Consider the following 25,288-nt stretch of genomic DNA (forward strand, 5'->3'; position numbering starts at 1 on the left):
GCTTGTGGCCTGGGAAAGCAGCGGAGGACAACCCCAAGTCTTGGGGCTCTGTACCCACTTGGAAGACCTGGAAGAAACTCCTGGTTCCTGGCTTCAAATTGGCTCAGCTCTGGCGGTTGCAGCTATTTGGGGAGTGAACTAGCAGTTTAAAAAAAAAAAATCTAGATAGAATATGACTGAAGCCTTCCTAATAGGTAGTACCCACATAGCCTTTTTAAATGAGTGTAGTTTATGTTACTATTATGTTGGTTCAACAGGTATTTTGTAATTAACTTTGCTAGGTACCCCATTCCGTCGTAATTGAAAGATTAAAAAAGCCAGTCCTGGAGCTGTGTGGTTTTGAGGTAACAAAGACCTTGAAAAGGCAGAATGGCAGAGGGAGAGAGCTTTTCCGGTTTTGTAGGTGCTATGAAGTAGTAGTTAGGGTGCCTACAAATCCCTGAGACCTTTAATGGGGTGCTTGGGGCCCAAAACTGTTCCCAGAATCATACTAAGATTTCATCTACCTACTCACTTGTTTTCTCTTCAGTATGCAGTGTGCATAACATTGCAACAAGTTAAATGCATAATTTATGAGAATCTAGATGTACTGTCAAGTAGACATAAAAAAATTTCCACAATATGCTAAAAATGGCTTTTTCCTTTTTTGTTATTTTAGAAAATAGTTATTTTTCATAAAAAAGATTACATTTGTTAAAGGGTTTGTCATTTAAACTGAATTCTAAAACTTTGTGCTTTTAATTTTACTGATTTTAATATAGTAATATTTTAATGTTATAATATTGATAGCTACAAGCAAACTGTTATTTTCAGTCCTCACTAATTTTTGAGAATATAAAGGGATCCTGACACCAAAAAGTTCAATAACTTCTGTAATTGAGATCTGTTCAAGTTGGGGACTTTTTTAGATAATAAATTCATTTCATTTTTTATGATGTTTACATAGTGGAGAGGGATACATGCCCATGTGGACCACTGATTAGGGTGGGGAGGGTTGAAGAATAGGGCAAAGTGGATGAGACAGCTGCCTCCAGTCTCCTTTTTTCCTTCCTGTGTCTGGGGAAAGTGGACAGAGAAGTGGGGAGAGCCACTCTAGGAGCCAACCACAGCAGTACCCGGGAATGGAGACAGCCATCCTGTGTCATCCCAGAGTCCCCAGTGTGGAGCATGTTCTGAGGACGCTGCTAAAGTGGTTTCAACAGTTCTAAGATGCAGTTGATTTCATTGCTCCAAATTTGAGGAGATCCTTCCAAGGTCTGTTGGCTCACACAATCTACACTAGAGTCACCACTACCCAGATACTTGCTGTCTAACTTTAAACAGCAGAGTTGTCCATTTTGTGCCCCCCACCCCCATCCACTGTCATGGACTAACTGGATATGGCGTCCTCCATGGGCATCCCTGCTCTCTACTTGCACAGGCCTTGCAACTGTAGACCCAGTTCTGATACCCTGTAATCCACAGTCAGACCACAGATCTTGTGATTTTCACTGTAGTTGGAGTTTTGAGTCTAGTGATCCTGTGGGGAAGGTCCTCAAATAAACTACAGGTGACCCCAGACCTGACTCCTGTATGTGCCAGCCAGTACGGGGACCAGCTTAGTCTGTCACCTACATCAGCCTACACACACCAGTAGTTGCAGTCACCTGGTCAGTTCTGTCCCCAGCTCCATCTCTTATACAAATCAGTGGAGTCTGCGGTCCAGCATAACCCTGCCCACCACACATTTAGCCTCACGTACAGCAGGAACTGTAGTCTAGTCAGAGCAATCCCTCCAATAACCCCTACCAGACTCGCCCCCAGCCCTGGAAGCTGCACATGCTGGAATGTGCAGCACACTGGTCCAGGCTGTCCTGCATCCCATTCGGCTCTCATACACATCAATGGGTATTGGAACCTAGCTCAACCCAGCCAACCCCACTGTCCAGCCCACACTCATGCCGGCAGGTGCCACTGCCTGTCCATCCAGGCATACTCCCAGCCATGGTTCTCATGCTCACTATTGAAAGCTGCAGCCTACCAAAGGGGCACTCAAAATTTCTCTAATGAACCCACTCCTAACCCCAAATCTTGCACTTTCTAGCACCTGCTAGCCAATACTGCTGCGAAACCCAACCAGCCTGCACTTACTTTGCCTCATGCAAGTGAAGCCAGGCCCCTAAATCCTGTGCTGGCATGCAGGCATCTGTCTCCAGCTTTCTTTTTTTAATATTTTTTTTATTGGAAAGTCAGGAAGACAGGGAAGAACTTCCATCCACTGATTCACTCCCCAAGTGGCCACAACGGCAGGAGCTGAGTCAGTCTGAATCAGGAGCCAGGGGCTTCTTCCGGGTCTCCTACTTAGGTACAGGATCCCAAGATTTTGGGCCTTCCTCAACTACTTTTTCAGGCCACAATCAAGGAGCTAGATGGAAAGCGGGACTTTAGGAACACGAACCAGCACCCATATGGGATCCCAGCACGTTGAAGGAAAGACTTTAGCCACTAGGCTTCCACACTAGTCCTGTCCCCATATATCTTAAAGAAAAAAAAAAAAAAAAAAAACAGAAAGAAGGAAAAAATAGGCAACGATGCTGACACACAGGTATAGTTAACACAAATTTGGCATTAATCAGGCCCAGGATACCTGCCAGCTATCAGTTGCTTTTCTCCCAACAGTGTAACTCTGGCCTAGGTGCAGTGCAACCTAAGCAGTTGCCTGCAGCTGTGGAGGAAGTTGGCAAGATTTCTACAAGTGGAAATACCAGGCCAGAGGATGGGAATACCTTTAGATCTACTACTCATATTGAAATAACTTTTTTGAATCTTTCATATCCAGAAAGATTTTCTCGTTTGCATTCATGCTTTATTGCTAGTTTGTATGGGTAGAAAATGTCAGGTTCAAAATCCTTTCTGCTCAGGACAGTGAAGGTATTATTCATTCCATCATCTTAAAAAAAAAGTTATATTAAGAAATAATCCACATACCACTTAACATCTGATGTGCATCGCAGTGTTTATTTATTGAGTTGTGTAGCTATCACCACAGTCCTTTTGTAGAAACTCTGTAGCACTCCTAAAACAATCCCACAGATTTATTAGCAATCGGTGCTCATTTCTCTGCTGCTCAGTCTTAAGTAGCAATTTATTTCCTGTTTCCATTTTCTTCTATATCTTGCAATGAAAAAATATGATGTCAATTTCTAATTATTTTCTAGAAAGCTTTTTAGGGTTTCCCTTTTGTTCTGAATTTCTGAAATTTCTTCATCATTTTCAGAGTTTTATCTAGACAATAGCTTCTTAAAATTTTTTGGTTTATTTTTATTTATTTTTTATTTATTTTATTTATGTATTTGAAGTTAATGCTGGTGTTGTGGTGCAGCTGATGAAGTTTAGCAGAGAAAATTCTAAATTAATTTAGGAACTTTATGTTTAGTAACTGGCTTTGGATCAGCGCAGCTCTGGCCACTGAGGCCACTTGGGGAGTGAATCATTGGATGAAAGATCTTCCCCTCTGTCTCTCCTCCTCTCTGTATATCTGGCTTTGCAATAAAAAGAAAGAAATCTTTTAAAAAATGTTTTGAGCTCAAAATAGCTAGGAGACATGGAAAACATAATAAACTTAACATATCAAATTATGCTTATAAAGTGGTTTTGCCTGCTTTATCAGTGAACTTATACAAAGTTTTTTTAAAATATGGAATTAAATAGGAAAAATATAGATTTTGCTTTTCAACATAAACTCAGCAACAGTTAAGTCATAAGGTTAAATAAGTATCAGAGGAGCAGTCCTGTAATACTTTGTAGACTGTTACGAGGTCCTTGATGAGAATTTTGAGCAAAAAATTACCTTTGCTTGACAGTTAATAGTTTTAAAAGATCAGCTACTTTGCCATTCTAAACATGAAGCAGAAAAGATCACTCTAGACAGAATATTCTAAGAAATTCTAATGGCTTAGATGAGCGTAATAATGCTAGAGAAGGAAACCGTATGTACATGTATTGAGGATACATGAGAAGGTGGTGTCAAGAAAGATTCTAAAGATTTAAGCACTTTCAAGAATGGTATTTGACATTCTGAGTTGAAAAAGCACATTTTGGGCAATTGGGATCAAAAGTTAGTCTTGGAACACATCAAGTTACTTGTTACTTATGCTAGTTGACATGTTCATTAGACATTGGGAGGAGAGTCTGGAGTTGAATACAGAAGGTGGAGTTAGGTGTTCAAATTTGGACTTGATTAGTTCATAGTAGATATGAAAGTAGGAGGTTGGATCTGTCATGCAGGGAGTAGTGTAAACAGAACAGGCAGCATCTAATATCTTTTGGAGATATGAGAAATTCGCAAAGGCATCATACAAGAAAATACTTATATTTTAATAAGAGTTTTACTGCTGCTGACCTTCATGGTGCACATGGATTATGTTATTAAGGTTCAGTAAGTTGGAGATGTAACCTAAGAGTATAATTCTTGCACATTCCCCAAAAATGCTGATTTTGTTGGTCCTGGACCACTCTGAGAAACAAGACTTAGATGACAAAATTTCATAAAGTGCAAAACAAGTGATAAACTGTGTCATCCGTAGGAGAATAAGAATGTCTAACATAAAGAGCATGAATCAGTGAGAGAAAAAACAAAAAAAACTCAGTAGCATAAGAAGTTGAAAAGCAGTAAACATGAGAAGTGCTTAGCTTTCTAAAAAGTGCAATTTAAAACAACATGACCACTTTTTCCTCTTCAGAATAAAAGGAGTTGGGCCCAGTGCAGTAGCCTAGTGGCTAAAGTCCTCTGCTTGAACACACCGGAATTCCATATCGGTGCCGTTTGTAACCCCAGCAGTCCTGGTTCCCATGAAGCTCCCTGCTTGTGGCCTGGGAAAGCAGTCGAGGATGGACCAAAGCCTTGAGACCTGCACCCATGTGGGAGACCTGGAGGAAGCTCCTGGCTTCAGATTGAGCACTCACCATTGCAGCCATTTGGAGAGTGAACCAGTGGACAGAAGATATCTTTGTCCTTGTCTCTGTAAATCTGACTTTCCAATAATGAATACAGAAATCTTTTAAAAAGAATAAAAGGAGTTTAGAAGTCTAATAATACTCAGTGTTACTGGGACTGTGAAGAACAGAGAACTGTCCTACCTTTTGGATTTGGTACATTTTCTCTTTTGGAAAAACCATTTGGGATATTCATTAAATTTTTGAGTGTGTCTGTCCTTCAGTTCAGAAATCCTGTGCCTAGCTATCAGAAAGGAAAACTTAACATCTGTGCCTAGAAAGCAGTTCAGAACTGTTATTTGAAATAATGTTAGAGATCGAGGAAGATGGAATAATCAATATGCGGATTGAATCAAACCATTACTGAAAACCTGGAAATCCTGTTGCTCATTTGTATCCACTTACACTTTACAACTGATTTCTCACATTAAGAATTTTTATTTTGGATCCTGTGCAATGTCTCAATTGTCTGCTCCTCCACCTCCAAGTGTTAGGATCCCATATGGGCACTGGTTTGTGTGCCATCTGTCCCACTTTCCATTTCGCTCTATGCTTATGGCCTAGGAAAGCAATATAAGATTACCTTAGGATCCTGCACCCCCGTGGAAGACCCAGAGCCTCCTGGCTTCAGATTGGCTAGCTCCTGCCGTTACGGCCACTTGGAGAGTGAACCAGTAGATGAAAGAGCTGTCTGTCTCTCCTCTGTGTAAATCTGCCTTTCCAATGACAATAAGTATATCAAGATCTATTTTTATTACTGGAAATTGAGATATACATAAAGGAGGAGAGACAACAAGGAAGCTCTTCTGACTGCTGACTGCTGATTCACTCCACAAGTGGCCAAAATGGCCAGAGCTAAGCCAATCTGAAACCAGGAGCCAGGAGCTTCTTCCAGGTCTCCTACACGGGTGCAGGGTCCCAAAGCCTTGGGCCGTCCTTGACTGGTTTCCCAGGCCACTAGCAGGGAGCTGGATGGGAAGCAGGGTCACTGGTTCACAAACCGGCATGCATAACGGCCAGTGCATAAAGGCGAGGACTTTTAGCCACTAGGCTACTGTGCCAGGCCCAGTGTATCTTTTTTTTCTTCTTTATTTTTGACAATCTTTACATGGTTAATTAGGGCACAAAGGTTCAAGGGCTACAAGAAATTGAGTAAGACTATTATTTCCACATTCTCTCTCTCTCTTTTTTTTTTTTCCTGTATCTGGCGTAAAGGGGGAGATAAAGGGAGAATCCCCACCCAGTGGGGCATGCTCGGAGGGTCTTGCTCAAGAGACAGTGGGAGCAGATAGATCTTCTGTCTCCTGATTGACTCCCCAAGTGCCTGCAAGAGCCAGAGGCAGGCTGAAGCCAGCAGCCTGAAACACAATCCAAGTCTCCCACGCGAATGTCAGGCACCCGGATGCTTCAGGCAGGAAGCTGGACTGGGAAGCACAGCCGGAACTCAAGCTCAGGCATTCTGGAGGAGATGCAAGCATTTTAAGCTGGCTTTTCACTTTTGCCATATGTCTGCCACTACAAATTTATTTTTATTACCAAAATCAGTTCTTGTGTTTAAGTTTTTTTTCCCTTGTCTCAAATTTCCCTCTTCTTTCAGCTATTTATGTTAGTCCCTTTTTATGTTTATGTATTTCAGAACTAGCTTTGCCTTTCTTTCATAAAGTAGAGAATGGTATCTTTAAGTATAGGCAGGGAAAATTAGTTTGTGAGCAAGTAAGGCAAAGTGCAAGTGGATTCGAGGATCTGGAAATAGATCCGCTTATAATTCCTCTGTCTGCCTTACCTCAACGCAGAAGTTTGGAGACCATTGGAATTAGCAGTAATATTAAATTATTATGAAATAAATGCTTAAACAGCCCCGAGAAAAAAGTAAAACACCCAAGTAATGAATTGTGAAGCATTGTTATTGAGAAAAGCAAGTGGTAAAGTAATTGTATTTATAAGTATTTTATGTATTTGTATGTTTGTTTTTACATGAGTTCAAAAGAACACATGGAAGAACTACAAATAATACTTCTTGTTTTGATCTTAGGCCAGACATATGGGGAAAATGAAAAAAGATTTTCATGGTTTATTGTGAATATTGTTGTATTATTTGACTCTTTCATAATTGTGAATATACTGTATTTCCAGGATACGAACAACCTACTTAAGGGAAGAATCTCTGAACTCTAAATTTCTAGGACACTGGTAGTTACTGCAGTGTAAATGTCTGAATTAAAACATTTCTAATTCATATACTTAGTAACTTTAATTTAGATTTCTCTTAAAATTTTTTTAGGTGTGGAATATCAAACAGATGATTAAGTTGACACAGGAACATATAGAGGCCCTCTTGGACAAATTTGGTGGGGAGCATAATCCACCATCAATATATCTGGAGGTAAGCATTTAAGTGTCCTGACTGTAGCAATTTTGAAAATTTAAAAAGGTGAATTTATGGAAAGTATTTATATTGATAATCTTGTTTTTTTTTAAGAGGTGGTATTAGGAATAGATATGGGAAGGGGAATTTAGTTTTGCTTTTTTATATTGCCTTGTTTGGTTTCTCTTGTTACAATAAACCAGTGTTGCTTTTGTAGTATGGAAAATGTCAAAACTAAGGGGGGAGCATATATAAATTTCAAAGTATTAAGTGAATTAGAAATCAATTAACAGCAAGAGAACATGCATTGTTTTGGTAAAAGAACTAGTTATTGAAACAGATGTAAGACACCAGCATCAAATTTCCAATTGAAGAATGTGTCTCCCATATCAAAATGTCTGCATTTGAGTTCTGGCTCAGTTTCAGCTTCCAGCTGGTGTGCACCAGGGATAAAGCAGAGAGATGGCTCAAGTCGCTGAGCTCTACCCATCCTGTGGGAGAGCAGGGTTGAGCTTCCTGCTGCTGGCTCCCAGCTCCTGACTTTGGCTTGGCCCAGCCTTGGGCATGTGAGAAGTGAGAGGTGGGAGTTCTCTCTGCATCTGGCTATCTGCTTCTATCTCTGCATGATGGATGGATAGATAAGAAAGAAAAAGAAGAAACAGAAGAAAGAAAGAAAACAAAATGAAATGAAACTAGGCACCGTATTGGAAAATGGGATTATTTTATGCAATGCCTTTTTCAAATCCCCCCAGTTTGTTTCTGCTTCCTTATAGGTAAAATGTATAATCTTTGGCACAAAAGTGTTTATATTGTTCAACAGTGCCAAGTCTTAAACTTGATTGTAATTTCATACAGTTAGTTATTGTTACAAATCCTACAAAATAGCAGGTACTGTTAGCACAGATAAGCTTGGCATTCGTTACCTTCTCTCAGTCAAGCTCCACAAGAAACAAACTGTTACATAATCTAATCATTCAGACTCCATAGCCCACACTGTCTGTCTCTATAAAATTTGGTTCAACTTCATTAGTCATATCAGGAGGTAACCCTGGGTTATAAGGTTGGCTCCAAATGTCAGATATTTAAACATAGAATAAAAACCTGTTGAACTAAATTTCTAATTTAGTAACCTAATTACTTTTTAAAATTAAGTCTTAAGCATTTTATTAGAAAGTAAGTTAGTTTTTTTTTTTTGAAGATTTATTCATTTTATTACAAAGTCAGATATACAGAGAGGAGAAGAGACAGAGAGGAAGATCTTCCGTCCTATGATTCACTCCCCAAGTGAGCCGCAACGGGCCGGTGCGTGCCGATCTGAAGCTGGGAACCTGGAACCTCTTCGAGGTCTCCCACGCAGGTGCAGGGTCCCAATGCATTGGGCCGTCCTCAACTGCTTTCCCAGGCCTCAGGCAGGGAACTGGATGGGAAGTGGAGCTGCCGGGATTAGAACCGGCGCCCACATGGGATCCCGGGGCGTTCAAGGTGAGGACTTTAGCCGCTAGGCCACGCCGCCGGGCCCAGTAAGTTAGTTTTTAAAAATAAATGCAAGTGTTTGAAAATAGCGCCTAATAAATTCTTTCTTCTTTTTCCTCTTTTTCATGTGGTTTAACCCTGTTCACACTGCTAGTTAGTATCAATGCTAAGTTGGAATTTTTGGTCACATAGTTGCTAACGTCTCATGCTTTCTTTTTTACTAGTATGTCTTAGGATGCCAGGCAAAGAAATCATAGGGGGCAAATATAGTACTAATGAAAATGATGATTCTTTTGTTAATTGGAAATACGTGATATAACACGTAAAGCAGATTTTTTGCCAAGCATTCCTGTCTTGGGAAACTCTGTCTCATGCTCAGATTTAACTCATTTGCATAAGTCACCCTGTGTCACTGCAGTATTAACCCACTACCTGCCTCACACACATGCACTTGAACTTACTATTCTGTGCCCTGGGAATGTGTTTAATGCATTTTTTACCTAATTATTTGGGGCCTTTTACTAGGTGTATCTGGTTTATTGCTTTTCAGAATGAAGCACACAAAATTAAATCACCTACTCAAATTTAAGGTAGTACTAACAGATCATAATTCACTTATTACATCGTTAGCATATGCTGAAGTACTAGGTTCTTATTCTTGAGACTACTGCCACACAATTTGTATACAATCTAAGAATTATACAAAGTACTCATAAGAATTTGTGTATGTTTATATGTGTGTTGTTGTGTGTGTGTAGCACACATTATATGCATATACTATATAAGGTAGTATAATAGTTAAGATGAAACCTGGTGTCTCAGACCCTGTGCTTGAATTCCAGCTTTGCCTTAGGTTCCCCAGATACCTAGTCTCCTTATAATGATAAAGTCAGAGTAATAGCAGATATGATATAGATTGAATTTATGATTATGAAATACGTTAATTCTGACCTGTTAGTGCTTCATATATGCTGAGTGATTCATTCAACAAATGTTACTGAATATCTGCTAACATTTCATTGCTGTAGGCTCTGGGGGATATGTCAATCTAAAGAGCCAAATATTTCTGCCCTCAAATAACTTTTGTTTTAATGGAGTGGGAGATAGAGCCTATAAACACATAAATGAGGGGGAGAATATTGCACTTGTCAATACTGATTCAGCTGCCTATGGATGACATCATCCTCGCCTATGGAAAACTGACCATCCCTTAAGAAAAGCCCTGTGAATGCCAACCACTCAGAGTCCTTCAGTGAGCATCCAGGTTTACCCTCCGTTCTGCAAGCTGCCATTCCATCACTTAAGAGCCCTCAATACTTTTCTTTTTCAAAGATTTTTCAGTTTATTTTTATTGGAAAGACAGACCCATAGAGCAAAGGAGATAGAGAAGAAGACTCTCCACTGGTTCAACTCCCCCAAATGACCATAACAGCCCAAGTTAAACCAATTCAGAGCCAGGAGCTTCCTCAGGGTCTCCCACACAGCTACAGGTTACCAAGGCCTTGGCCCATCCTCTTTTGTTTTCTCAGGCCACAAGCAGGGAGCTGGACAGGAAGTGAAACAGCCAGGACATGAAACAGTGCCCATATGGTATGCCAGTGCTTGCAGGTAGAGGATTAGCCAATTGAGCCATCACACCAGTCCTATTGCTTTATTTTCATTGGGAGAAAGTATTCATTACCAAAAAATTACCATTTTAACCATTTTTAAATAGTTCTTGGGCCAGCATTATGGCACAGTATTTATTAAACTGCTGCCTGCAACGCTGGCATCCCATATGATTGCTGGCTGCTGTACTTTCAATTCAGCTTGCTGCTAATGTACCTGGTACAGCAGCAGAAGATAGTACAAGTACTTGGGCCCCTGATACCGTATAGGAAACCTGGATGAAGTTCCTGGCTCTTGCCTTTGGCCTGGTGCAGCCCCAGCCGTTGTGGCCATTTGGGGAGTGAACCAGCGGATGAAAAGTATCTCCCTCTCCCTTCATTTCCCTTCCCTTCTCTCCCCCTTTCCCTCTCTTATTTTCTCTGCTCTCCCTGTCTCCCTACCCCCCTCTCCACTCTGTTCCTTTTCCTGTAACTCTGGCTTTCAAGTGAATCTATCAACTAAAAACAAATAAATAGATAAATAAATAACATGTTCTGTGACGTGAGGTGCATTTATATTGTGGTCATCGCCCTCATCCATCTCCAGAACACTTTCATCATCTCAAATGAAGTTCTTTACCCATTAAACACCAATCCCCTTTCCAGTCTTACCCTAGTTCCTAACAACCACTGTGCTTTTTGACTCAATGAAATTGACAGCTCTGCATATCTTAATATAAGTGGAATTATGAAGCAGTTGTCTTTTAACTAGCTTATTTCACTTCATATAGTGTCTTGAAGGTTTGTCCATATAAAGTGTATCAAAATTTCCTTCCTCTTTAAGGCTAATATTCCATTTAGCCACATACCTCTCATTGCACACTGCTGCTTCTGTCTGTTAATAACTGTGCATAGTACTGGTATAAAGATCGCTGCTGTTCTGAGTATGTACCCAGAAGCAGAATTGCAGACTCATGATAATTCTGTGTTTCAGCATTGAAAGAATTGCTATATCTTTTTCCATTGCATATTTGGAATATTTTGTTTAATCATCAGCCCATCCTTGAATTATGCTTACTAGTCTCATTCTCATTTTATAGATGAAGAAACTCATAATTAGAGGGTTTAATAATAATAATAATACTGTGATCAAAGTTCCACTTGTATTAACTTTGGTTTAGCCAAAGTTAGAAGCCAGATACTGTGACTTCAGATCCTGTGCTCAGAATTTCTCTATTGTTCTCATGATACATGACACCCTGTCTTAACTTTAGTCTGTTAAAGCCCAGGCAATGACAGAAGCATTTCATCAAATGCTGCAGTGAATAAGGAAGCTGCTTCCTGTTTACGGAGAGCATGGCTTCTATATATCATTTTTGGGAAGTGTTTCATTGTTCCTTGTAGATTGCTTAATAACTTAATGGCACATATGGATGCTGGTTTCTGTCCCCCTCCACTTCCAATCCAACTTCCTGCTTGTGGCCTGGGAGAGAGACGGAGATGGCTCTAGTCCATGGGATTCTACACCTGTTTGGGAGACTCAGAAGAGGCTCCAGGCTTCAGATTAGCTCATCTGTTGCCGTTGTGGCCGTTTGGGGAGTGCAGCAGCAGCTAAAAAATGTTTGTCTCTCCTTCTCTCTGTAAATCTGCCTTTCCAAGGAAAATAAATAAATCTTAAAAATAAATAAATTTAATGAGCTAAATGATAAATTTATTTTACTTGTTTTTTTTTTTCAAGTAAAATTAAACAAATCCCCAAAGTTTTCCCGTTTTGAAAAATAATTCACAAATTATAAATCATTTTTGGAAAAACTACAACTCAGCAATTTTTATATATTCACAGAGCTATACAGTCACCACTACTGATTCCAAGATATGCTTAGCACCCCCCAAAAGGAATCCTTTATCCACTGCCATTCTTCTCCTCCAGCCCCCTGCAATAGCTGATCTACTTTTTGTCTCTATGGATTTCCCTGTTGAGACATTTTATAGAAATAGATAAAATGTCTGCCATGTGGCCTTTTTGACTGACTGCTTTTACTTAGTGTAATGTTATAGCTTATTTCAAGACTTCATTTCTTTTTGGGACTGAATAATATACATTGTATAAGTAAATCATTTTGTTTATGCATCATCAGTTGGTAAAGATTTGAGCTCTACTGTACTTAGAACCAAATCTCCCTGGCTCTGTCCCCTTGCCTGTATTGTTCCCTGCCACACCCCCTCTGCATTACTTTCCAGTACCTGTTCTTAGAGAGAAAGCCCCACTAAGTTTGAAAAACCTGTGAAAAGCTAGTTCAGATAAGGGCCCTTAATGGTCCTTTTCTGGCTTATACTGTATCAGCTTAGCTCATAGTTACATTTTGGCCTCTGCCAAGTGCTTGTTCTGTTTGCATGCCAGCAATTGGCCACTCCTGCAAATTTATTTATCTCTAATAAATTCGTTCTGACTGGGAAAAAATAATTTGGCCTGTTTATTTACGATTTTTGACTATATTATCAGTAATGATACCCTGAGCATTGTGTACAAGTTTCTGTATAAACAGAATGTTTTAAAATGTTTTGATTGTGTGCCCAGGAATGGAATTGCTGGATCTTGTAGTAATACTGTTTTGCGTTTTCAGGAACTCCCAGCTTTCCAAAGCCATTGCATTGTTTTGTATTTCCTCAGCAGTGCACATGGATTCCAGTTTTTTAATATCTCCATCAACATGTTATTTTCTGTTTTTCCTGCGTCTTCTGAGAATTCTGTAGTTGTAGCTCATTTACATTTATGATTCATTTTTTAGTTTATTATAAAATTCTTAAAAGTTATTTACTTGGTAAAAATGTAGAGACAACTCCCAGGCACTGATTTGACTCCCCAAATGCCCACAGTATCCTAGGTGGGCCACACCAAAGTGTGGTGGTCGAGACTAGGGCCTGCTATTTCTTTTCTAGGCATTTATCTATTACTTAAAAAGCATTTTAAGCATAGACACCAATACTTCTTACAGAGTGGTCATTTTTATTCTGAAGGTGAGGAATACCGAAACTTGTGGGCCTTGTTCACAGCAAATGGGCCAGAAAGGCTCAGGGTGAGGTAAAGAGAGGTTTCGACCTTCCATCCTCTGAGTCTGTCTGTCTCTGTAGAAAGAACAAGCTCTTACTTACTATGGGCTCTTTAAAGGACTTGAAAGGGAAGTGGCTTTGTGACACCAGCCCATTAAGGTCCCAGATCGTGATTGGTAAGTGTCATTTGACTCACGGGTAGGCAGAGAGGGCGGGGAGGAGAATGTGGCTTACAGACTCTGAAGCAGCTTCGTACCTAAGAGGTTCCTGACCCATAATCTTAAGGGTTGCTGAAGGAGGAAGATTATGACATAGGTCACTCAGTGTGTGTATGGACCAGGCCAAAGCCAGGAGCTTCTTCAGGCTTTCACCCATGGCAGACAGGATCCCGAGCATTTAGGCATTGTCCACCGCTTTCCCAGGAGTGTTCTCAGGGAGCTGGATCAGAAGCGAAGCAGCTAGGACTTAAGGGGTACACATACGGAATGTCAGTGTTGCATGCAGCAGCTTAGCCCATTGCACTGCAGCACTGACCCCCAGACTAACACCATATAATGACCGTATAAAATGACACCATATAATCCATGATGGAGGCATTGGTGTCACTTTAAAACTACTACTAACTTTTTATTAAGGAAATGACATTTGAAAAATTCCTTTTGGGCCCGTTATCAAGTCCTCACCTTGAACACGTTGGGGTTCCATATGAGTGCCAGTTATAATCCTGGCAGCCCCACTTCCCATCCAGCTCCCTGCCTGTGGCCTGGGAAAGCAGTCAAGGATGGCCCAAAGCGTTGGGACCCTGCACCAGTGTGGAAGACCTAGAAGAGGCTCCAGACTCCTGGCTTTGGATTGACTCAGCTGTGGCCATTGGGGTCACTTGGGAAGTGAATCAACGGATAGAATATCTTTCTCTCTGTCTCTCCTTCTTTCCTCTCTGTATATCTGACTTTGCAATAAAAATAAAGTAAATCTTTAAAGGAAAAATTATTTTTTATTACTCTCTGTGGTTAATTTTTGTGTGGCAAGTATGTTTACGAAGGTGACAGTAAACATTTGGCCTGTGGGAGAGAAAGACATCAGTTAAGATGCCTGTGTTACCTTATTAGGGTTCAGTTATATGATAAAAAGTTCAAATATCTGGATAATCAGGATGTTGTAGCCTTTATTGAAGTAAAAATTTTTTTATGTCTACTTTTGGTAATTCTCCCTGGCTTATAAAATTAAAATCAGATTTCACAGCTTTTGTGAGAAGTTCTATAAACATATTGATCCTTTACTCTGTTGCAATGGCATACAGCTCTACCAGTTTATAGTTTTTGTTATGTGTGTTAAACTCATTTCCTTGCTTGGTTGCGGAATTTCTGCTGTGTGCAAACTTTTCTCTGCTTATAGTTATCCAAGTGCCCATGTTCCAAAGACTCCTTCCTTAGTCATTCTCATCTTGTATTCAAAATGTTTTTTTATTATTTCTGATGTACAATGCTTAACGCAACAATTATCCGTCTGCTTATCCACAACCCAATAATAAACTCTTTGGGAAGTAGAAAATGCCGTTTTAAGGCTTTGTTTCTCCCTTGTAGCTTTTCTTCAGTAATTTGTAGTATTGCCCCTATTTGGGAGGGCAGGGAGAAATGGTAAACCATAGTGTGAATGAAAGGATTACCACTGCCTGGAAAAAATGAGGAGCCTGAATAATCCAGTTTACTTGTTTGTGTTACTTATAGTGCTGTTCTGTTCTTTTAGAATTTAAGATGTCATGCAGTCAATCTGATTTTCTAGCCTTAGACAGATGAAGCTTGCAGGATGACATCCTAATGGAATATGACCCTAGAATTTCTTCACTACAGGTTATAAGTCATAGTTTCAAATACAATATTTATTTTCTAAGCAATATTTGAAGGAAAATAAAATGATCAGATTTATAATGAGAAGAATAAGGTTTATTATTTTTTTTTCAATTCATGGCTATATCAGAAAGAAGGGGACAGTTACATGTAAGTCTTGTTAAGGTTTTGATGCTGGTGATAAGATTTGTCATTGTGTACCTCAGTTTTGTATTTGAACAACTCTTTTATAACACCCCATTATGTTGTTTTCAGTTTTTTTCTTTCAGTGAGGGGGTGTGTATGAGAAGTAGTGGTAGTGGTAGAAATAGTTGTATGAAAGTTAAAATGCATATAACTTTTATAGAAAAAATTTCAGTGGGGAGGAATGTCTTTTCTTGAAGTAGTGTATTATTTTGTTATTCTAGAGATATGATTTGGAAGATAAATCACAGTATGGCCAGATAACTGGAAAATACTAAGTTTTTTTATTGATATTTGTGGACCATCTAGATACCATTCAGATATATGTATGTGCATATATATGAATGTGTATTAAGTTTCCCAGTATAATTCTGTGATGTCATATAGCAGTTTAACGACTTAAGGGTAAAGTATTTCTGGCACTTATTTTGTAATTTAGAACTTAAAAACCCAGTTAGTAAGATTATAAAGAGATTATAATAGAGACTGAAATTTCATGTTTCCTTTTGTTCATAACAGGACAAAGTCCAAATTCAATGTAAGTCTACTTTATTTTATAGGCCTATGAAGAATACACCAGCAAGCTAGATGCACTCCAGCAAAGAGAGCAGCAGTTGTTGGAATCCCTGGGGAATGGAACTGATTTTTCTGTTTCTAGCTCAGCATCAACGGACACCGTTACGTCTTCTTCCTCTTCTAGCCTTTCAGTGCTACCTTCATCTCTTTCAGTTTTTCAAAATCCCACAGATGTGTCACGGAGCAACCCCAAGTCCCCACAAAAACCTATCGTTAGAGTCTTCCTGCCCAACAAACAGAGGACAGTGGTAAGTCCAGTTATAATATCATTACTTTGATATTTATGTCTTTCAGAAAGACCGTTTGTTGACAAATCAATATATTATCATTTTTACTCAGAGATCATGCAAGTGGAAGTATTGATTAAAAAAAAAAACAATGGAAAAGACATATGTATTAGGTACCAAAGTATGTTCTCTTGTTAGTACAAATTGTATTGTCATTTGATGTTTAAAACCATCTGCTGAACTTGAAACATGCTTGTGGTTAAGTACTACATAAAAATCAATCAGAATTTGGAGATTTTAGCTTGCTTGTTGTCTGATATATGTCAGGTGAGACTTGTTGTTCTCCCTTGAGAAATCACCGGTCTGACTTATTATTAAATATTGAGCTTCCAGTGTACTGAATGTATTTCCTCTTATTTATATAATTATGTTTATTATTGCTCTTACCATTGGAATAATGAAAACCATAATTAATACTTAAAGTGAAAAAATCTTCAGAATCATTATTGATGATCTGTAATTCATAAGCACAACAAATAGTCCATTGACTTCATAATGTATCTGTATACCTCACTACTTTTTAGATTTATGCTTGCTTAATTCATTTCCACATTTTTACACAATATCTCTTCTACTCTTTTTTCTTCTGTTATGTACAATTAAAATTATTTTTCCCTATTAAGTTGAAGTATTACTGAGCAGCATCTTTCAAACATGCCCTCTTAAAAAGGGAAATAGAAGGCAAAATTACATGGGTATGAACTGTGCTTTAGTTCTAAGTTTAAAGAAGCATGTGTTACAGAACAGTTGATGGCGAGCCATCCCATCCTCAGTAGATTTTAAATTAATCCTTTATTACCTGTAGAAAATGCGTTTTTAAATCGCAGGCATTTTACTTCTCTTTCTCACAGTATTATTCCTCTTTCCAGAATCTGCTAAGCTTAGAAATTTTGTGTTTCTGCATATAAATTACAAAAAATTTGAATTTGTTAGAGATAGCCTTTCAGATTTGTTGATCTAATCTGAATTGTTACGGTAAGCCATCTTCTTCATATTTATGAAGGAATCATAGAGAATCCTTAAGCTTAGATAGCAGTAAAACTTAGAATTCCACTTTTAAAAAGCACTTGAGACCCATCAGAAATGTAGAATAATAAATAAAAGAATAGCTAGACAGTTGGCTAGATTTGTATTAATGATCCTGGCTAGACTTAGATTAAGCAAGTAATTTATTCTTGTTTATTATGCTCTGAACCTAACTATTCACATTTAATGTTCAGAGAAACTGTATCATGAACTTTAGAAGATCTTAGGAATAAACAGGTTTAGAGCATTCAGCTGTTTTAAGGATACTATTTTGCAGTTCTTCCTTGCGTCTGAATCTATTAACCCTTTTCTTAACAGCCTCCTCTCTCTCTCTCTCTCTCATGCCTTAATAATTACTAAGATTAAAAGTTACTATTTTTGAATATTTGCCATGTGATGTTGCAAGTTCTATGTTAGAATCTTTACATATTGTCTCAGCCAGAATGCATTGTAAATAGAGGTGTTCATGGTAATAAACACCTGTTCATTCAGAATACATGACTCTGTCCTGGACCCTCAGGAGAAAGGACAGGAGAACCTACATGAGGAAGTGAAATCAAGTGCCAAAAGCAAGGGTGCTTTTTTTATGAAGATTTAGATGTATAGTCCAGAACAACAGACTAAGCACTGGCCTTTGTAAAGATTTTCTCTTTAAGAATTCCATTGAAATAACAGTAAAGGCTTATACAAAGACTAAACTGATAGGACAGGACATTGTCAGAGGACTAGAAATTCTAAGGAATCCTGAAAGATATAAAATATGTAATTGCATAAATGAATAAGCCAAAATAGAAAACCAAGAAAATACTAGGAGCTGTATATAGGGAGTCATTCTTCTCAGCAAAATCCTGATAAGTGTGATGCTCAGTCAGCAATTTAAAGGAAGAGGATTTGTCTGTTGGTCAGTCACCTGAGAACAGGTAATTAATTGAAGATGTCACTCCGGCAGGAGGGCAAAGTCCTCCGTCCTCATGAATCAGGTAATGAATTTGTTGAAGATGTGTGTTAGCATGAGTTCTGTAGAGGAACAAAATGAACTAGACCCAGCCTAAAAACATTGAATTTCTAGCAGAATGAAATTTCTGTCTGGGAAGTTCCACCTGAGTGATGGGTTTAAAAAGTAAGGGGAAGTAAACTTCAGAAGTCTCAGACCTCAGGCAGATTCTCCTAGGAATAGAATAGAGCTTCCGTATTGAGTGTATCAGACTTGCTCCTGTACCTGTGAGTAATCTTGAGGTAGGAAATAACAAATTCCTTTGTTCTTCTATATTCAATATAACATACATTTGTAAGCAAATGTGTGGTGTTTTTCCCTACCAAATGCAGACATTAGCTTATGTAGAATGCTTTATGTTTTAGCTCAGTTCTGATGCCAGGCACCTGGAATTAGTGTGAACTCTACACACTGAGAGCTGCCTACTTCACTTGCCAGTAACTAGTGTCAGGTTGTGACCTGTGCTTTATCCATGGGTTCTCCCACAACTTCCTTTTCAGCTTCTGGGCAAAGCAAGTGAGGAGTGTGAAGTTTCCTTTCTCAGCATCCGTTGGTGGTCAGTACCCTGAAAGTACTGAACTGTATTTCAGGGGTTGTTTTTTTTATGTCTGTCTTCCTACCTACCCACCATCCTTCCTTCCTTAAACATTTATTTATTTGAAAGGCAGAGCTATAAAGAGGAGAGTCCAAGAGAGGAACAGGTCTTCCATCTACGAGTTCACTCTCCTGATTTCCAAAACGGCTGGCCAAGCTGAAGTGAGAAGCCAGAAGCTCTGTCCAGGTCTCACACCTGAGTGCAGGGGCCAGAGCACTTACACCACCTTCTGCTTTCCCAGATTCATAAGCAAGGCACTGAATTGGAAGCAGAACAGCCAGTATTGAACTGGTATTCCTGTGGAAGTATAAGCACTGAAGGGACTTTCATAGAGTCTTAATAGCATAAACGTGATCAGTCATTAACTCAACCTCTCGGCCCTCTTCACTTCTTTGAGGCTGGTGGGTCGAACGGAAAGTTCCAAGCTGACATCCAGGAACATGCCAAGATTCAACTCATGACAAGATACTCTTATTACCTAGGAAACTTCAAAGGACTAAGAATTTTGTGGAGCCAGTACCCACATGGACCTGTACACACGTGGGAGACCTTGATAACACTCAAGGCTTCTGGTTTTAGCCTGGCCCAGTCCTGGCTGTTGGTAAATATTTAAGAGTGAACCAGCAGATAGTAGTATGTGTGGATATGCTATATGTGTCTGTGTCTTTCTCCTTCTGTGTAACCGCCTTTCAAGTAACTAAAATAAGAATCTTTTTTAAAATTATTTTTATTTTGGATAATTTTTACATAGTTGATTAGGTTGATAAAGGGTCAAGAGCTACAGGAAGGTGGATAAGATCACCATTTCCACATTCTCTTTTTTTCCTTCCTGTATCTGGGCAAAAGAGGGAAATAAGGGGAGAAGCCACACCCCAAATCGCAGGGTCTCCTGTGTGGAACATGCTCTGAGGGTCCTGCTCAAGAGGTTTTGGTAGTTCAACAGTTCTGATTACTGTCGATCGTGCCACTCCAAGCATGATGAAATCTCTCCCAAATCCACTGGTTGACATAAAATAAGAATACTTTTTACAAAAATTTCTGTATCAGGAACTAGATTCAGAGACTAGATATGAAAACAAGGTACACACAGCATGCCTTCCAGTCAGGAAATTAGAATGATTTTAGGAGCACAGTGCCTGGAACCAAGGGTGAAGACCAAAATATGTTTTTTTTTTTTAATTTTAGAGATTTTTTAAGGATTTATTTTTATTGGAAGGACAGATTTATAGCGAGAAGGAGAGACACAGAGAAAGAGCTTTCATCTTCTGATTCATTCCCCAAATGGCCACAGCAACAAGAGCCTAGCTGATCCGAAGCCAGGAGCCAGGAGCTTCTTCCAAGTCTCCCACATAGAGGCATGGTCCCAAGGCTTTGAGCTGTTCTCTGCTGCTTTCCCAGGGAGCTGGAAGGAAAGTGGAGCATCCAGGACATGAACTGGCACCCATATGGGATCCCAGCACATGCAAGGCAAGGACTTTAGCCACTAGGCTGTTGCACTGGCCCCATATGTATTATTGTAAACTTGTTGATGCACAAAACTATTAACCATTTAGAAGAGAGGTTCATTGGCTCTATTTAACTGTGCAAAGGTGTGCAACAGATTGCTTCATTCATAAGACTAAAATAACAGAGAAAACCCAGATGAAAGAAAAAAACAGGGCCAGCATTGTGACAATTCTGATCCCAGCAGCTCCACTTCCATCCAGCTCCCTGCTTGTGGCCTGGGAAAGCAGTTGAGGATGACCCAGAGCCTTGGGACCCTGCACCTTTGTGGGAGACCTAGAAGAAGTTCCTGGCTCCTGGCTTCAGATCAGCTCATCCCCGGCCATTCTGGTCACTTGGGGAGTGAATAAATGGATGGAAGATCTTCCTCTCTGTCTCTTCCTCTCTATGTGTCCACTTGGCAATAATAATAAATAAATCTTTTTTTTTTTTTTTTATATACCATTTTATTGTATTGTTGTTGACAATCTTTACATAGTTAACTATAGTTGAAGGAAAATCAAGAAAGAGAAGAGAAAAAAAAAAAAAAGGTTCAGGGGGATAGGGAGGTGGGCAATGCTATTATGTCCATATTGTTTCCATCATGTATCTGAGGTAAAAGGGGATATTGAGGGAGAAGCCCCACCCGGTTTCCCGCCCACCCCAAGTCCCGGATGTGGGGCATGCTCTGAGATATGTGCTCAAGTGGAGTTAATAGTTCTCCAGTTATGAGTCACTGCCAGTTTCGCTCGATGAGGTGGTCCACTGATTGATATGGTCCATCATGAAGTCTCCATTTGTCCCATATTTCGCTGCCAACATGTAGCTGAGATGAATGATTGTCCTATTCTGTCTTCTGTCTTTTCTTGGTTAGAATTCTGAGTCCAGCAGTTCAAGTGGGGAGATCTCCAAAGATACTTTGAGGTATTCCCAGACCAGATTCTTGTATGTTCTAGCAAGCACAGGGCCCGGCACAGTCCATCACCCTGGTCAGCTGGTGGTTGCAATTGCTGTGTTGGTTCTGTTTTCAGTCCCGAGTTGCACTGGAACCAATGGGTGTTGCAGTCCAGTCTGGTTCGGCCCTTACATCAACCAGTGGGAGCTGCAGCCTAGTCGGGGCGACCCACAATAACCCCCACCAAGCCTGCCCCCTACCCTGGTTTGCCAATTTGTGTAGCAGAAGACCAGTCTGTCCCCCATCCCATTTGGCTCTGGTACTTGTCAATGGGTATTAAAGCTTAGTTCTATCTAATCGACTCAACCATCCAGCCCTCACAGATGTTGTTGAGTGCCTCTGTCTAGCCATCCCAGCCCCCGTCCTAGTTTTCATGCCCTCCCACGGGACTAGTGACCCAAGAAGGGGGAACCCACTTTTTCCCTCCCAGGTCTCTCTGTCCCGGTTTATGCACTCTTTAGGTGGTCCTGTGATTTGACTCGACAGAATTAGTCCCCAGTGCCAGCTTCTGCCAGCTGATGCTGTGGCCCTGATCTTGTCCACATGCAGCGCACAGGTGTTGTAGCCTTGCTTAGTCGTGTCTGTCTCTATCCCAGCCAACACTCCCCAGTGGGAGTGGTTGTCCAGCGAGGGGACCAGCCCCTTAACCCCCCCGCCAGCTCTGCCCCTCCCTTCCTGGATCTCACGTGTGCTGGATGGGTGCTGCATTCATATCCAGTACAGGCAACCACGCCCTGGCGTTCCAGAATGTGTACTGGTTTTGTCGCAACCAAACCCGGCCCATTCCACACTCTGTTCTGGTGATCGGATTTGCCAGAGGATGACATGAACTGATTCAGCCTGGCCTGCTCCTGATCCATGCCAAATGCATGCCAGTGGGAAACTTTCCATGGCCTATTCTGGGCTGTTTCCAATCATGCTTCTCGCGCTTACCTGCAGGGACTGTGTCCTGCCAGAGGAGTTGCCCAGGCTCCTCCATCAGAACCCCTCCCAATGCCAGATTTTGCGCTTGCCAGGGGGTTCTTGAGCCAACCCTACTCAGTTCACCTCCTGTCCTAGCAGGAACAGTGGCTTTTCCTGGCTGGCTTTCACCCCATTCTGACTCTTGTTGTTGGATGTTTCAGCCCAGCCATGGCTCGTCCATACCCACATACAGCTCACACATGGCTCAGAAGGGGATTGAGACCCAGCCTAGTCAGTCCCACATCTACCCTGTTTCTCCATAACACCAGATGGTGCTGGGATCTGAACCGGCCTGGTGCATCCAATCCCAGCCCACACTAGTGCCTCGGGTGACTGCAACTGTTTCCTAGATAGAACGCAGCCCCCACTCCAGCACATACACCCCTTGGTGGGAACCTCATCTCAGCTGTGGCATCCCAGATTGGGACCGTTCCTAGCTGTAAATCACGCACCTGCACGTGGTTGCTCCGAGGACCATTAGGTGCCAGCCTGCTACACAAGCCGGAGCTTATCTTTTACTTGATAGGTGTTCAAAGCTCAGCATTGTTAAGGGATTGGAAGTTCTTCAAAGGAAGAGTTACTGGCATTGGGAATCTTTAGGATTGACTCAGATCCCAGAAACAGTGGGGTCACTCTAGAGCTATCTCAGCAGCGATTCAGATGTCCAATACCCCAGAGCTCCCCGGCCGGGCGGCCAGCAGGCACAGCCTGGCGCCAAATGGCACACTGGCCGCCCTGGCCCAGCCCGCCATGAGCCATGGGCACATGGCGGACTGGGTTCGGGATCCAAGCTAGACGTCCTCTCCCGCAGCCCTCGGCTCGCCTCTGGCAGCCGGAGGTTAAATCCTGCAGGCCTGAGGTTGCGCCCCTCCCCAATCCCGTTCACCCACCACCCAATGAGGGTGTTGGGTGGGTCCCGGACATGCCCAGTCACGGAGGCCTCCCCCCTCGGCGTACTCACCCCAGAAGGAAGCAGGCCGCACCCAGGCATGTCCGGGCCCAGCCCGCCATGAGCCATGGGCACATGGCGGACTGGGTTCGGGATCCAAGCTAGACGTCCTCTCCCGCAGCCCTCGGCTCGCCTCTGGCAGCCGGAGGTTAAATCCTGCAGGCCTGAGGTTGCGCCCCTCCCCAATCCCGTTCACCCACCACCCAATGAGGGTGTTGGGTGGGTCCCGGACATGCCCAGTCACGGAGGCCTCCCCCCTCGGCGTACTCACCCCAGAAGGAAGCAGGCCGCACCCAGGCATGTCCGGGCCCAGCCCGCCATGAGCCATGGGCACATGGCGGACTGGGTTCGGGATCCAAGCTAGACGTCCTCTCCCGCAGCCCTCGGCTCGCCTCTGGCAGCCGGAGGTTAAATCCTGCAGGCCTGAGGTTGCGCCCCTCCCCAATCCCGTTCACCCACCACCCAATGAGGGTGTTGGGTGGGTCCCGGACATGCCCAGTCACGGAGGCCTCCCCCCTCGGCGTACTCACCCCAGAAGGAAGCAGGCCGCACCCAGATAATAAATAAATCTTTTAAAAAATGTATATGGAAAGGCAGAGTAGAGTTCTACTGTAGACATAATGCTGCAGTATACATTTAAATACATGCATCCCAAAACACTGGATTATTTTTGTAGATTAAATACCTATGTAAGATTGTTGGTTCACAGAATAACACACTAGAAACGTTGTAATACCTCAAAATTAGAAAAATGCTCAATTCTCAAAACTGCTTAAGACTTCCTTTTTCCATGAGAACCCGACCAATATTAAATATTAACAGTTAGTGTTAACTGCCATGGTGGAACTTGGTTTTGTTCTCTAGTTTATGCAGGTATTTGAACCCAAAAATCATAAATTGATAGTCCTAAAAGTTCAGTTAGTGTTGTTAGCAGCTAGGCCTAGTTGGAAGTCCTTAGGTCTTTGTGGATGTGTCGTTGTAAGATAGTTCTCAGAAATTGGTTGGATGTAAAAGCCTGAGTTGAGCCCCTCCGCTCTTCTGCTCTTGACTTGCGATACAGTAAGGCTTTGTTCCACGTGTATTCCACCATTGTCATCTACCACCTCACCAGATGCCCAGTCAGTGGAGCTGCCCAGTCTTGGACTTGAACCTTCAAGGCTGTAAGTTAAGTAACCATTTTTCTTTATAAAATTAGTTGCCTCATTGTAGTAATCAAAGAGCTGGCTAATAACAATTAGCAATCTAATAAAACAGGGTATTTTGAGTCTTAGATTACTCTTTCATGTGCCTTTTTCTGTATATGTTTCACAACAATGTTTTAGGCAAAATATTTTAGAGTCTCCCAGTTACCTGAAAGATGACTTGTTCTCATCCTGCCATCTTGAGGATGATGATTCAGAAGACAGAATTAAATTTTAATTTTTATTGATTCATAATTAAAATACCGTTTAATTTACATATTTAAAAGATAACGTGATTTTTTCTTTTTGTAGTATATTCACAGAGTTAGGCAACTAGCACCACAGTTAGTTTGAGAAAATTTCATCACTCCAAGAAGAAATCGTGTACCCATTCTGCCATTTCCTCCCAGCCCTAGGCAACCACTTGTATACTTCCTATTCCTGTAGATGTATTTTCCTCTTCTGTCTCATGTAAGTCAAACCAGACCCTTTAATGTCTTCATTATGACTGGCTTTGTGACCTTGTTTTTCAAGGCTGCTTCATTTTTATGACAGGTTCATATCCTGTTGGATATATGAGTATGCATATGATTTTATCTATACCTTCTTCATTTGATGGCTATTTCATGTTTTTACCATTTTTTGATGATTGTGAATAATGGGATGAACACTTGTGTAAAAGTTTTTATTTTTTTAAGCTGCATTTCTTTTTATCGCAAAGTCAGATATACAGAGAGGAGGAGAGACAGAGAGGAAGATCCTTCTGTCCATTGATTCACTCCCCAAGTGGTTACAACGACC

The 25,288-nt window shown here is 41.1% G+C and overlaps 1 protein-coding gene across 4 annotated transcripts in view; it reads left to right on the forward strand.

Moving 5' to 3' along the window:
* BRAF (B-Raf proto-oncogene, serine/threonine kinase) overlaps positions 1-25,288 on the forward strand; it is a 130,812-nt gene that overhangs the window by 33,299 nt on the left and 72,225 nt on the right. For all 4 annotated transcript variants that reach the window (XM_004594353.3, XM_058681375.1, XM_058681373.1 and 1 more), the window contains exons 2-3: positions 7,256-7,357; positions 16,040-16,303. In XM_004594353.3, coding sequence (XP_004594410.2) covers positions 7,256-7,357; positions 16,040-16,303 — 366 coding nt within the window. The remainder of the gene's footprint in view (positions 1-7,255; positions 7,358-16,039; positions 16,304-25,288) is intronic.

This window comes from Ochotona princeps, chromosome 25 (assembly GCF_030435755.1).
Source record: "Ochotona princeps isolate mOchPri1 chromosome 25, mOchPri1.hap1, whole genome shotgun sequence".
Taxonomy (NCBI): Eukaryota; Metazoa; Chordata; class Mammalia; order Lagomorpha; family Ochotonidae; genus Ochotona; species Ochotona princeps.